Raw genomic sequence first — 15804 nt, forward strand, 5'->3', positions numbered from 1 at the left:
ACAGTTTTTAGGGGCGTCGCAGCTTTCGTGTCTCTAATTGGGTTAAATCTTCCGCCTGTATAATGACCGAATATAAATTCAATTGCGTAGGAGATTCCCGAAATTTAACGAGAAATGCCGATTGATCATTGGATCAAAGGTTTATCATTCTAGGTCTGTCATATCCTTTTCAATCTAGATATCAGTATTCGTCCTAACTTTATAGCTTTCAGATCCTATGTATTGATCCTAACTTTATCAATCTAGATCTTATTATTGGATTCTAACTCTATCTCTCTAGATCCCATCGTTCGATCAAACTGTTTAACTCTAGATCACATCATTGGATCCTTACTTATCAATCTAGATCCCATTGATCCTAACTTCATCACTCTAGATCCCATCATTTTTTGATCCTATCTGTAAAACTCCAGATCTCTTCATTGGATCCTTACCTTATCAATCTAGATCCCATCATTGAATCCTAACTTTAACACTCTAGACCCCAACTGTTTAACTCCAGATCTCTTCATTTGATCCTTACTTTATCAATCTAATCTCATCATTGGATCCTTAATTTATCACACGCTAGATCTTATCACATGATCCCAACTTTATCAATCCAAATCTTAGCTTATGATTCTAACTTTATCACTCTAGACCCCATCGTTTGATCCTTACTTTATATCGTTTGATCTTAACTTTATATCGTTTGATCACAGCTTTATATCGTTTGAACCTAATTTTATATCGTTTGATCCTAACTTTATATCGTTTGATCATAATTTTGTCAATCTGGGGTAACTAATACAACCGAGGTATTTTATATATGGTATTACTATGAAACTCACCAACTTTTACTGATATAGTGGAATACATTTAGATACCCTTTAATTACTCGTAGGATTCAAATTCGTGATGGAACTGTTCTGCCCGGCGGTATTAGTTTCTCAGGAAATGTAATGGTTCGCCCATGTATACGAGGCTTTTATCAATGTAATATGAACTAAATGAATGTCTTGCCATTTTTTTGTTTCTGCAATGGCTACGAAAGACCCAGATCTTCTCTTTCAACATTCTCTGGAGGAAGTCAGTGCCTTTATTACATGTGTGTTTATTCCTCAACAAAGTAAGCTAACGGATCGAACTTGCAGTAAAACTAAACAACTCAATACATCCATAGTACAAAACCATAAACGTGCAGATGCAAATGCAAGATGTCTTAACCAGCCGTAACGGTTTCACATCAAATTAAAATGGCCGCGAGCCAAGCGTTTGTGGATGTTTACAGCGCTCGTTTACTTCTGACACCGAGTTACAACTGTTGATATGTTTTCTTTTTATTTTGTAAAAGCAGAATTTTCTGAAAATAGCTTTCCCGTGTACACATATCATCCACTGGCTTAACCCGTCTCGTGTAAACATACATGAGCAGGTAGTTATAATATAATAAATCGGTGATCTATCAAAAAATAACGTTAAACAACTAAATGCGGGTTTAAGTCTTACTTTGCTGCCTTAACCGGGATAATTAAAATAATCAAATTGAAACGTTCTGGCGTGGATTAAACCGTGAAAATTATTGTCCAAAAAATGTGTCAAATAATGTGTTCAGTAGTCATTCGGATGGGACGAAAAATCGATGCCCGCCGATGTTGAGGTTGATGTACACGTAAAATCGACGGCCGCCGATGTTCGAGTTGGGGTAGACGTAAAATCGACGGCCGCCGATATTCAGGTTGGTGTACACGTAAAATCGACAGCCGCCGATGTTCAGATTGGGGTACACGTAAAAGCGACGGCCGCCGATGTTCAGATTGAGGTACACGTAAAAGCGACGCCCAATGTTCAGGTTGGGGGCATGTAAAAGAACCTCCGATAGAATTAGACGAAGAGTTTACTACAGGTAATTGTCTAGTCCGCGTGAATGTCTTTCGGGTTTTAGTTAATTGTGATGTGTGGTGCGGTCCTCCTGCACTTGCTATTTCCAGTTCACGAACGTATTTACACATAGTGCTTTACTCCTGCTTGGTGCGAACCAAAAGTAGTACCATCATCACTTCTCTAACGTAAACCATTCTTATTATTGACGTAAATTCTTCTACTTAGCAAAGTCGTAAATTGTCTGTTTTTAAATGTTCCCTCCATCTTGAATTAGTTTTATTCGTCTTTCTATTGTTAAGGATGACGCGCGAATCTCTTTCTACTATTAATTATATCCATGCAATTATCTTTTTATGCATTTATCCTGTTAAACAGCTTAATTAGAGCGTATTTTATGACGCAAAAACGTCTTTTCTGGCGTTTGTGCTATTCCGTTTAGGACCGTTTTAACCTCCCTTGGAGAATTATAGTAGAAAATAGAGTCGTTAATTAGCCATTTTGATTGTTTTAGCATATGGAGAGAGGTAGGATGTATTCTGTAGACATATCCTACGTCAGAAGTGAATTTCCTAGAGACATCATTTTATTCAGTATATTGAAGAAAAATGGATATTTAAACAGCAACTGATCGTTTTTAAATAATTCAACATCAAAAAATCTTTTGTTTTTGATGCATTGAAACCAATTAACCCGTTTCTATTTTAATGGTTCAAAAGGGCGGAGAACCCGGCAAGACAAAGTGTCTGGTCTTACGGATGGGACCAAAACCTGAGGTCCCTTTTACACATGGGGACACACGTAAAAGACAGCTGGAATTCAAAATAAGTGTAAGCCCGGATGGAGTAGAAAAGTGATATTCCGGTGTTAGTTTCCCCCCGCTGTCAGTAATGCAGGATGGCGAGCCAGACAAAGAACAGTGTCTTGTCTTACGGATGGGACCAAAAACAGAGGTCTCTTGTACACATGGGCGCTCACATAAAGGCCAGCTAGAATTCAAAATAAGTGTGGGCCCGGACGGAGCAGAAAACGGGGACGTTAAACACTTTCTTTTCATTTCTGTTTTTATACTTTTATGAAATGTAAATGGAATAATTTATTCAAAGATGAAGTCCAGCCTTTGTAGATTCTTTATATAGTTGATTCATAGTCTATTAGTTTCCAGCGTGCTCGATCCGAGGTACAAGTCAGTCGTGAGGGTAACTGTCGTCAACTGTAAACAGCCAAAACAAAGTGTTTACCGAGTAAAAAGAGCCAATAATATAGAACGGACTATATTTAAGTATTGACAGTTACCCTACTGACATCACATACGGTGCCTCGGTTAATTAAAGGAGAACTGGGTTGCACTTCTGACATCACAGGAATTGAAATAAATCAAATGGGGTTTAACGTCCTACTTCTCCCTGCACCAACCGGGATAATAAAGATGGACATGCGCCTTCCAGTGTGGTAGGAGAGAAAATGTTCCTGGCCACGTCACCCATTTCAAACTGTTCTTTTAGTTGCACTCTAAAAGTGTACACGTGACCCCGGTTTGTCGTCCAATCTAAATGACTATACGCTGTCCCATGACAGACTCTCCTGACAAGGGGAACCCTAGATACGAAACCTCGTCTATCGACCCTGTGTGTCTCGAGATAAGAGAGGGGACTATATAGTTTCACCTGGCAAAGTTTCTTCTAAACAACGATTGATTATAAAATTAACTTATTTTAAGATGTTGCATTCATTAATGAAGAAATTAAGTTTGCCAGCTGAAACTAAAGGCATCCAATCGTAGCTAAAAAAAAAAACCCAAAAAAACCCCAACAAACACATCACAGTATATCTCTAGGGGAACCCAGGTTAAAAATTCCGACGAACAGGACATGTGACCGCCTTGTTGGTATGCCAGTGCAATCCTCAATGAGCCGCCGTGGCCACCAATAACTAAGTGAACTCAACCTAAAAGTGGTATAAAGTGTTGTAGAGAAAGTATAGGTAATGAAAGAGTAAGTCATGAAAATATATAAAAAGTAAATATTTATTGAAACTTGTATGAATCAAGATCGATGAAGGAAACCTACATAATACTTCTATTCTAAAAATAATATTTCTCTACATATATATATACATATACAAACAGTACAACAATATAAACAATTTTAATCTATTTCAGGTTCAAAAGGTTAAAACTGAGCCTGAAATGTCTTAAGATTCCCCCAAAATGTGTCCTGATCATTTAAAAACCTACCCCCCCCCCCCCCCGCCCCAAATCGGTCGCGTCCAAGCCACCAGCTATTACGCCAATACAGCGCATGCCTCGCTAAAAGGCGTAGGAGCCAAATAATAGGCTTAGTCTAGCACAGGTAGGAGACGCGAGATCGAGTAGGACGCCTTTCCTTTGGGTGAAGACACAATGCCTTTTGCAGGGTAGCGCCCAATGAGTACCCCGTTGTTGTTCTTAGTGTTTAACGTCCGCTTCCACCGAGGGTGATATCGCAGACAAGTTGTCTTTTTTTCATTTTATTATCTTAGTGCATGCGCAGGGGTCTTTCCTGTGGGAGGAAACCGGAGTACCCGGAGTAAACCCACGAGGTTGTGAAGGCGCCCCTATCTCCATTCCAGCTAGAGCTCGAAGCGCGGCACTCCAGACCACTTATAGGCCATTCAAATCCCGCTTGGCTCTTAAAAGAGTTGTGGTGAAGTCACATAATATATAAAATAAACAAGGCTCTAATTGCTACTGATCATTCCATCTAATATTATAGTGAAGCATAAGTACTCCCTGTATCCAATTACTAAATGCCTGTTAAGGATTACTCCCTGTATGATGTAAACTCCAAAACCCGACCCCACAGTCGGGTAAAACTCGCGAAAATGACCACAAGAACATGGGACAACTGCATGTATTTGTCGCGTCATAGAAATGACGTCATTCCTATAGATTTTGACTAACACGTAGTTTACAATAATTTTCGCGAGGGTTACGCCGCGGCTGTTTCAGTCACAATGGACATAACAGACAATAAAAGTAGCAAAATGTTGCAAAATAATTCAGAAACCTTACTGGTACCCGTAGTACCGAAAAAAAACAACATTTATATGGCTTTGAGGGTTACATTGGAAGTAAACTGACTATCAATAAGTCCGCAGCCTATAGTAAAATATCTGACATTTCGCCCGAACGTAAGGTGTGCGACCGGGTGTTAATATCGCAAGCATTGGATGAAATGTCGATACAACAAAATCTGAAAAGAAGAATTTAGCCCTTTTAAAAGCGACTTAGTCATGCCTTAAATCATGCATACATTCTTAACAAATTACAATGCGATGTAAAATATATGTGTAATATTACGAAAAAAGGCGATCCAACATAAAAAATACAACAAATGGTATGTTGTGAATACAAACATTTGTGCGAAAAACAGTTAAAACTGCATTATGTAAGGGCTAAACCTTCCTGCTGGTCTTTATGTTGGCTTCAAATGTTATATAAACTATTATTTAGACGCTTATTCATACGCCAATCCTATAATCAACTCCTCTAGGAAATCGGATGACCGAGATTTAAATGGATTGAAACAAGGTCGTTATTTTAAAATAATTTAATTTAAAAATGGTGAACCGAGGCTTAGTCTTGATTGTTAAGTAGTGTTGCTACCATAATAAAAGATCTATGTTACATCTTGTCAAAACTTCAAACACTGATACCTTTGCTCAGAATGACGTAACATCAATGACATTTTTAATAAACCGGTATTCATGTTTCATTATCTAGTTTTGAACTATTACAGCAAGAACGACCAGGTTTTTTTTTTATCTAAATCTTACATAAAGCATCTTTAATAATGCCCCAAAATAAACCCCTATAAGTTGTCCGTGTTTATACATGATATACTGGGCTTGTTGGAATTCGTACCCCGGGGCGCTGCACAGTATACCTATGACCCCAACCCCAATAAGTGGCGATTGACCAACTTATAAGCATCTCTAGCATTAACTCGTCCAAAGAACTCCCTGAATCCCTTCCTTTCTCGCGACCTACGTTTTGCTTGGCAATTTCTCAATCGGAAATATTTTCCCGCCCTTCAACTCCAATCTACTTTCGCTGTCTTTAGTTTTGTGAATCCAGTTATTAGTAAGTTCCTGTCCGTATTTCCAATCCCATCATTTGAAAAAAACTCTTGCCACTCCGGGACTTGTCCTTGGTCCAACCATCCATACAACCAATCAGCTAAACTAAGGCTAGGTTCCCATTATCACGATTCGCGCTACGATTGAAATCCTGTTTTTAATCGTTCACTAATCGTGGTGATCTTATCAGATCTTTTGGGGCCCGTCGTGGAAGTAGTGTTGATCATATCGAAAGGTGTCCGAACATATCTTCACCTACCAGGGACCAGTTGCTCAAAACGAAGTTATTTTAACAATCCGTTAAACTCGAACGGATCATCATCTTGCTAACGTGTCGTTTGTTAACGGTCCGTTAAATTTCTGTTGCTAGAAAGTCAATTTCATTATCCCTTAGCTAACGGACTGATTAAAGTTAATCCAAGAGAAGACTGTTTGTTCATTGGCTGAGTTTTAAATTTTTAAATTCTATGTATATGTATAACAACTTTAATGAAGTTATTATTAACAAGAAACTGAAGACAGTGGGACAACTATAAAAAAAAACTATAGAATACTTTATTTTTTCCTTAAGAAATTTTAGCATAAATCTGTATGAAAAATTATGGGATTTGCACTACAAAAACTGTAGAATATTTGGGGTCAGTATTTCCTACATGCCCTCAGCCACCCATCGCCCAACCCTCTAGAATGTTCTTAGAAAATTATACTGGTAATCTATGACTTTTTGCTAAGGGTATACTTCGGCGGACAGCCGACTAATGCCATGGTTAAACAGATAACGGAGCCCAACACATCCGTTAAATATAACGCCATGTTAACGACTTGTTAAAGTTAACGGGGCTTCCAGCAACAGACCATCTCTGTGTTAAAGATAACGACTCATTAACTCCATGTTAACGAGATGCTAAAAGTTAACAGAGCTTTGAGAGAGAGAGAGAAATGGGGTTTAACGTCCACTCGACACAAACTAGGTCATTTCGGGACTAACATATGTTTTTTTAAAAAATTTATTTACATAATTCGCTTGCGCGTAGGGGTCTTTAGCAGTGGGAGGAAACCGGAGGCCCCGGAGAAAACCCACGAGGTTGGACAGGCGACCCTACTCCTTGCCACGTACAACCGGGGATTCGAAACCACACCAGTCGACTCAATGACAGACTTTATGATACAGCGCGCGCACGCTAACCATTCAGCCATCCAACCCCCCCAACAGAGCTTTGAACAACCAGCCCCAGATCATGGACTCAATAGGGACAATCCTATGGTAACGCATCGCACGACAGTGGGAACCTAGCATAAACAAAATGGAGTATTACTCGTATTCAAATAACTATATGCCAATTATGGAAATTTTATGAAGTGCTTGGTGGATTATTAACAATTATGAAACTGACTATATGTACAAATACATGTTATTACGTAGTTAATACGATGAAATACCATTTTTTAAAAAAAATGATTTTTTTTTTTTCGTGCGTGTGAAAAGGTGCGATACTGAAGTGTTATAGTCTGTTTTATTTAAGGTGTTCCACCACATGTCTGTAATCGTCTTTCGTAATTATTAAGAAAATTATCAAATTGATTCTTCCAGTCGACGATGTAATGATTTTTCCATTGGTCAAATTGCAGTTTCCATTCTCGTTCTACATCAGAAATATCCGCTGAAAAAAAATGAAAGGGGAGAAAATTTATTCAAGAGAAACACAATGAAATGAAAAGGGGTGACAATTGCATTTTTAAGACGATATCAAATTTGTCAGTGCTTAATCCACGCTAAAAAAAAGTACCAGATTAAGAAAACAAATCAAAATAGCGACCGATGAGTAATTTTCAGTTCAACCTATCTGTGTAAACACTGAACGGAATAGATGCCTATTTGGCCTGATATTCGTTTTAGAGTTAAAGCTTTAGCCTAGCTCCCTCTAGACCGTACGTGTTTTGAGAAGCACGGGTGGTATGGTTTGGTAGCTCGCAGGGTCAAAATTTTGTATGTGTAGGACCAAACTTTTCTACGGCAAGTTTGCGATCTTCTACGGTGCCGAATGCACGCAATTGACGCGTAAGTCTCAGGCACGGGTTTACTAAAATTTCCACCATAGACTGTCCGTAGTAGCTCATACGGCGGGTTTTGAGCTAGGCTTTTCCCAACAGTGTTGTTGGCAAAGGATTAAAGCGAGAATTTCATATTTTCTAAGAAAGTCAAAACATAATTATTTCTATGTCTTTTGCTCAATAGGTTGTCAACTTACTATTATACGATCACATGTATCATTCTCTTACTGATAAATCCTTGATCCCGGAAATAATAACACAATTACCTCCCTTGTTTTTCTATTTCCCACATGGAATAGCTATCTTCAAACGTTTGAATTTGAAGTTGAAAATGATATTTTTGCCAATTTCTCAACTGGCAATAGTGAATTATAGGATTAATAGGATTATTCTTTAACAATACCATCTATTTTAAGGCTTTATTTTTATACATTATAAAAATATAACTTAAAAATGTGAAATTGCAACTTTAACATTACTAGAAATGACTATCATAGACTATAAGCTATATTATTTGTAAGTTAGTAAAGGATATAAGTACTTTACCTGTGTCATGCCACCTGCCTTAATCTGTTAATAATACATCGCCATGCAGTAAAAATCCCATCCACTTCGTATTAGGTTTATATGTCGTTTAGTAAAAGTTTCATGCGGTTAAAAAGCGTTGTATATAGCTTTCAGTCAAATTGAAGAAAAGACCATATTTCGTTTCGTAAGATAATAGTTTAAATTTTGCTGATTCGAAATTCTAAAACAATCGAAACGAAATTTAGGTCTATATTTTAAATCAGTTTGATATATTAAAGAGGCAGACCATGCAGTAAGGTTTTTGCAATAGGAATTCAACACGTGCTTATAAGAACAATATACTTGGCTTTTGCGATACTTATCATAACAATGCGCCCCGAAATATCACAAGTGGTAACTTACCAAGATAATGTGACTTAAAAGAGCATTAATAGATTATAAATATATATATATATATATATATATAGTCAAGTGATAGCAGTATACCGCTTTGATGCAGATACTCAAATATGTAGTCCTGTTTAAGCGATCGTTAAATTCGCATCTGTACCGATAGTAATGACTTATACGTATATTACTCTGCGTTCCAACGGTAAAGTAGCTTGAGTAGATTTAGAGTATTTTTAACAGTCGAGTTTGCGAATAGCAACTCGTCTGACTCCGGTTTCTTGCGATGTGTTCAATTCGGTTTTCCGTTCCACCCGAAAGACTGGATGCTCTTTCCAATCAGGGCCTTGCGCGTAATATCACAGTACAGTACATGTAATAATACATATGTTTTACATCCAGCATCTGTGACATAACAAAATTGACGCGACGTGTCACGGACAGTGAGCATGATATCTAGTCAAATTATAGAGTATATAAAGCTAGACTAAGAGGATATAATTCCATAATATACTGATGAAGGATAGCAAGCAAATCATCAATATGGATTAGTAGAAGGCAAGCAGATTAAGCCGGATTACGGGATTAACCCAATTATTATGTGATTTTGGTATAAGTATATAATAATGTGACAATGATTAATATTTATTGACCAGTATATACCCTGATTATCAATAATTATACATTATACGATATGTAATCATGGGTTTCTGATATCATATGGACTGGTAACAAAATTCATAGCATGGTAAGAATCAATAATCTCAAAGAAAGGTTCTAATGACATTAACTTGGGAACTGTTTTGAAACTGTTTTAAAGATCTAATGACGGTAATCTTTGAACTCTTTCCGACCCTTAAGGATCTAATGGAACTCTGGCTCTGAAGTTCTAATGACGTTAACTTTGGAGCTTTTCTGGACCCTGAGTCGGAGGTTCTAATGCCATTAATTTTTCTAATGACTGTTCTTTTATTTTGTTTTCTAAAATTGACGTACTTCAGCAGTTATAGAAAAAGAGGAAACTTCTCCTTTAAGTACCAGAACCTCTTTGATTTTACCAAAATAGAAAACTATTTCATTTAAACTCCCCTGCTTTAACATTTCAACTGCCTGCTATAATCCAATGCTTTAAATAGTATTTCAGGAGACGCGTCATTAAATCCAGACTATGCCGTACTGGGATTGCAATAAGACATTATTTGAGGGATAAGGGAAAGAACTAACAGACAACTTCGTGCAACAGTAAATGCTAATTATGTTAGAAACTATGTTCAATTTAATATAAAACACAGGGACATGCTAACTAACAGATGTTTTAAGTTTTTCATCAAATTGTGCTACCCTCCCATGAGACTTTATTTGTTATTTCTTGCACCCATAGCATGTCGGTTAACCCCACTCCTCACGATATAGACTACAGTATGACAGCCGCCACATGATGTGGCATTGAAGCACCAACAGGCCAATAAAGGTTTAATATAGGATTACAGACTATATGCAACAACCAATATTACTCGTGTTAGAAAACATATTGGTCAACAAATTATTCAAATCGATCAATTCTAAAGTTATGGGTACTTAAAGATTCCTATTGTGTCTTAGACAAATAAAGTAATACCACTTCTACCATTTATTTGTTTCAAGACAACCCATTCTTCATGAAGTTTTATTAAAACTTGGATGTACTTAATTACAGAATCATAAGAGTTTTTACATGAAAATAAATGCGAAGAAGAGCATTTGCTTGGAACGTCATCTTTAAAGGAACGTAACTCCATACCATGCACACACATACAGACATTAAGTTTTAATTACTGTGTAGTTATTGCCCCAATCACCCAACTGACTCAAGCTATTGAGGTTACGGGCTAAAATAAGCTATGAGGCGTGAATGTATCATGGGGGCCAGGGTACTTTATCCAGTAGAGGTATAAAAGGAGTTTCCCATCGTGATCATCCCATCGGTAATAATCCAGTTATTTCATCGCATTAGTGCCATAGTCAAATCCTAAATTTGATAGGCTGCAGACCGGAAGTAGAGTAATTTATCCAGTAGAAGTTCAAAAGGAGTTTCCCATTTTGATCTTGTCGGTGTCAAACGCGAAATTTGATTAACTTTCGAAAGGAAGTGGGAGATTGTTACCAAACAGTTGGCATGGTGTTCCCGAGTTTTCCGTATGGAAATGACATCCCCAACCGACCTGTTCTCCTCCCCAACCAACCTGACCCCCCCCCCCTTTACTCCCCTTCCCCAAAGGGCTGACAATAAACAACGCCAACACGATATTGTCTGAGTCAATCGTGTCATATATCCACCCCTATATAGTTTTAGGTCGTCATCTTGAAATGTAAAGAAGGCTTACCTGTTCCTGCAACGAGATGAGGTAGATAATTGCGCCAGAACGCACATTCGTGTGCTTTATATCCCGATCTTACGGCCTGTGATCTGTCAGCTGTGTGAAGATATTTCGTAGAGAGAACAAGATAATCCTGAGTTTGAGGGAGAAAAGGCGGCCACTCGTTTAAACTCATTTCACCAGGACCCCGATTAGGATCGCTGAAACATAAAATGTCAGATATTAAAAAGGGAAAGGAATGATCGCATATCAGTGGGTTAAATTTGTTAAAATATTAAAATCTTTTGATCTGTTGTTCCAGTTAAAGACAATCCATACTAGCCCTTGGTACTAACAGGACCTTGTGTTAAATCTTAAAATGGTACCCTACCTCTGTCATCGGTTACAAATACAATTGTCGATTCGGTAGGATTTTGAGCTGATTTGATTGACAAGGTGATTTTGTTCAAAATATTAAGATGGTGTGGCGAGATACAATGTACAACTGCTTAAGCGAGACAAAGAAGTAAATTAATAAACAAACCCACTTCCGCTCAATCTTCCAAACTGAAACCGTAACCATAAAGACCTAAATTAATTGTGGAAATGTTTCATGTATACACCACTGGTCTGGGTAACTTTCGTTCGGTGAACGAATATGGGCGAGTTTATTTTCAATAATGGGTGCCAAAGTTTGAAATGAATTTCTCAGACACATAAAAAAATGTACTGAACTATTTCAAGTTAAATCCCCACACCCGTCTGAAACAGCAAACAAGGTGGTTTTATCTAGCAATGACGTAACCAGTATTTATCCAACTCAAGAGAGAAAGTTCCATTCCAATCTGTTACATACTGAAAAATGTCCCTTTAATTTCCTCATTGGGGTATTTTAACCTAAAGCATAAACTCAGCTAGGATATTGACTGCCTTAAAGATTTTCTATTATGGGGTACCACCTGCATGATTTGACAATGATTCAAGAAGATTCAGTTTCTTCAAAATTGGTCTGTCAAAACAAACAAGATTTTTGTTTCTACTACATTCATATTAGAGTTCACAAAGCATTCCCAGACCTAAGCAGTGATAGGAAACTAGAGAGCCCGGAGAAAATCCACGATGTTTGGCAGGCGAACTTCCTTGTCGAGTCAAGCTTGGGATCGAAACCACACCATGGTATAAAACGCGTGCATCAGATCACACAAACACCAATAAACAATCCTATCAAGTTTGGGAATTTATTTCTGTGTCGCATTCACGTGCTTTAAGTCAAAATATGAAGATGGAGGAAAATGTTAAGTCAGCGATTGAGCGAAACGCATACCCCGTTGCTGCAAGTTTTATCAAATTCCGTCGCCAGTTCTGTCCTGTTTATAAGATTATATTAAAGTGTGTCTGACGAAATTTTGGCAATGGCAATACCGTGACCTACTGAACAATGCCTACTAGTACGAATATTTTTTTAAGGATACATTATTCAAGAATTAAATCTTACTAATGCAGATCTTTCGTTTGGCCTTAAATGTTATATAAATCATTAATCGGGCATATATTTATTTACATGCCATCAGATTTAAATACGATTGGCAGTTAATGATTTAATTTAACAATGGAAAGTAGATACTTTGTTTATTATCGTAATAACAGCAGCAATGACGATCGAGACTACACTCTTCTTCAAGCGACGATAAGTCCGCTCAGAATGAAGTAATTTGACTGACGTTTTCAACATAATCCCCTTTTATTATCTATATTTTAACAAGTATAGCGAGATCTGTCAGCTCTTTATTTAAATCTTACATAACGCATCTTTAGGATACTACAAACAATATGACAATGCATTGCTACGCTCTAGACCAATGAAGTGTTTTTCGTGTTTTGAAATAACAATCGATGTCCTCCTTCCTTTCGCCACTTCATTAATCACCGATGTCTCATTAATAAATTACCGTGTGATTTTAACTGTTATTTTCCCCGTCACTCTAAGGTCGTGGCCCCGGGTTCTCTTGTAGCCCTCGGTCGGGACCCTGATATAACTACTGCTTTGTTTTCAATTTAAGAGTGTTCAGAAGAAACTGAAGACGGGTGACGGACACAGGTGACAAAATACGACCGTCAATGAGGGCGTATATTAAATAACTTGTAACCTAGTAATAGACTATAAAACGTGTACAGCTACTAATTTATTTGGGCAACGTTTCGAAGAGGGTTCTCCCAGAGGTGGGGTTTAACGTCCACCCGACACAAACTAGGTCATTTCGGGACTAACATATGGTTCAATTTTTTTCAATTATTCGCTTGCGCGTAGGGGTCTTTAGCAGTGGGAAGAAACCGAAGGAACCTGAGAAAACCCACGAGGTTGGACATACGGTCATACCTTATGATAAAACGCACACGCGCTAACCATTCCGCCATCCAACCCCCTATTCAACGTTATCGACCTAATAAATTAGTAGCTGTTTTCCGTAAGTACACTAATTCATTTCGACGATTTTTCGAAGAGTGGTCTCTCAAAGTCTCTCAAAATTAGTAGCTTGCATAAGTATGTGTTACAGTTTACTGCTCTATACAGTTACTAGGTGCCTATCAAAGATTCTTATCGTAACATAACAGTTCATACTTACCCAGTTTTAGCAAAATTTGACCAGTATCTCATCATTTTTCTACTTAGATCCCTTTCTCGTGCTAGATATTTGAAATTAGCATTTAAAGGTTCACCAAATATAAACGCAATTTCATCACCATGCATGACCCCGGTCCACTCCGGCCACGGTGACACGCTTGACCGATGGTCAAATAGATAACTATACACATTCATTCCCGCGCGCGCGTAAATACTAGCTGTTTCTTGCACAAAACACACAAAATGACAGTCGCCCACTGACTGTTCAGACTGCAGTCTATTTTTGTATTGGTCTTTGGGATCTAACCAATTGGTGTATTGGAAAATAATGGCATCCATTCCAAAATCATTTTGTTTATGTGGATATTGCGGATAGAATTCAAACAACCGCGACAATACCGCTTTGAACTGCTCGCTAGTAAGCAGTCCGGTGGATTCTAATGTGAAAAATTCTTGAATTTCGTAAAATAAGAACCAGATCCCTTCGTTGGAATTGCTACCTAATAGAAGGGGACATCTTTTAAAATTTCCTCTGATTAACGACTCAGCTGGTGTTTCCACAAGAAAGTTGCCATCCACGACGGGAACAAATGGAAACTGTATAATACCTTTCGCGACACTGAATTCGTGCCTCTGAAAATGTTCAGCTGGAACATTACGTAAACACTCAATTACGTCACTAGCCTCCGCTTTACTATCACAATCCATAAATCCAGCCAGCAGTCGCCCACGTCGTATACCTTCGTCAGTGGGTACTGTTCCCCATTCATTGTGTGGTGCACCACTTTGCAAAATTGCACGATCAAAAAGTCCTCGACTTATCGGAGAAACCATATGCAATCCAATACTGACTGCCCCAGCACTTTCACCGAATAATGTCACATTCCTCGAACTCCCGCCAAAATGATGAATGTTTCTTTGTACCCATTCTAATGCTAATCTTTGGTCAAACATTCCGGCATTTCCTGGGGCCTCATGATGGCCCATGGCTAGAAACCCTAAAGCTCCCACTCTGTACTGCATAGCAACGACAATAACATCGTTCTCCGTTGCCAGGTGCTGACTGTCGTAAATATCCAGAGCAGCGCTACCACTATAGAACGAGCCGCCATAAATCCACACCATCACAGCTTTATTTTCGTACGGTGGATTCGTTTTTGGCACCCACACATTCAAATATAAACAGTCTTCGCTGGGTTGCGTGTTTGGGTTCCATACCCAAGCACCAGAAAAATTACCAAAAACCTGATCATACCCTTGCATACAGCACTTTGGCTTGACGGTGGCGTTTAGTATTCCGTCCCACGGATCGACGGGTATAGGTGGCTTAAACCGCATGCCACCGAGTGGAGGTTTAGCGTATGGAATACCGAAAAAAGCGTCAAGATCTTTGCCGTTAGTAGTCATTCGAAATCCTTGTACCAATCCCTTTTCTGTTTTCACGATCGGCTTGTAGCCATTGACGGTGATGGTGTTCTGGAGGAGGAAGAGAAGGTGAGTAAACAAGGTAGCGGCCAAAAGCTGTAAATCCATCATCTTATCTCCTGCTCACCCCTTTCACCTTTAATGACTTAATCCTGAAATATACACAAATAAAAACAATTATTACATCTTTAATAAATATACACAAATCAAAACAACCATTATACCTTTAAAAACAAATTGGTATACCTCTGATAAATAAACTCAAAGTAAAACAACTATTACACCTTTTAAAAAAATACACGAATCAAAACAAATATTATACCTTTTAAAACAAAGTATAAATAAACTCAAATCAAAACAACTATTACACAATTAATAGATATATACAAACCAAAACAACTATAATACCTTTAATAAATATACACAAATCAAAACAACCATTATACCTTTTAAAACAAATTGGTATACCTTTGA

The 15804-nt window shown here is 38.0% G+C and overlaps 1 protein-coding gene across 3 annotated transcripts in view; it reads right to left on the reverse strand.

Moving 5' to 3' along the window:
* Positions 1–3867: 3867 nt before the first annotated feature.
* The window catches only part of LOC126829341 (acetylcholinesterase), a 37451-nt gene continuing 25514 nt past the window's right edge, over positions 3868–15804 (reverse strand). For all 3 annotated transcript variants that reach the window (XM_050559147.2, XM_050559158.2, XM_050559143.1), the window contains exons 2-4: positions 13907–15482; positions 11310–11503; positions 3868–7640 (exon numbers count right to left, since the gene is read on the reverse strand). In XM_050559147.2, the coding sequence (XP_050415104.1) occupies positions 7498–7640; positions 11310–11503; positions 13907–15441 (1872 nt within the window). In that variant the 5' untranslated portion in view covers positions 15442–15482 and the 3' untranslated portion in view covers positions 3868–7497. The remainder of the gene's footprint in view (positions 7641–11309; positions 11504–13906; positions 15483–15804) is intronic.

This window comes from Patella vulgata, chromosome 1 (assembly GCF_932274485.2).
Source record: "Patella vulgata chromosome 1, xgPatVulg1.2, whole genome shotgun sequence".
In the NCBI taxonomy this organism is placed as follows: Eukaryota; Metazoa; Mollusca; class Gastropoda; family Patellidae; genus Patella; species Patella vulgata.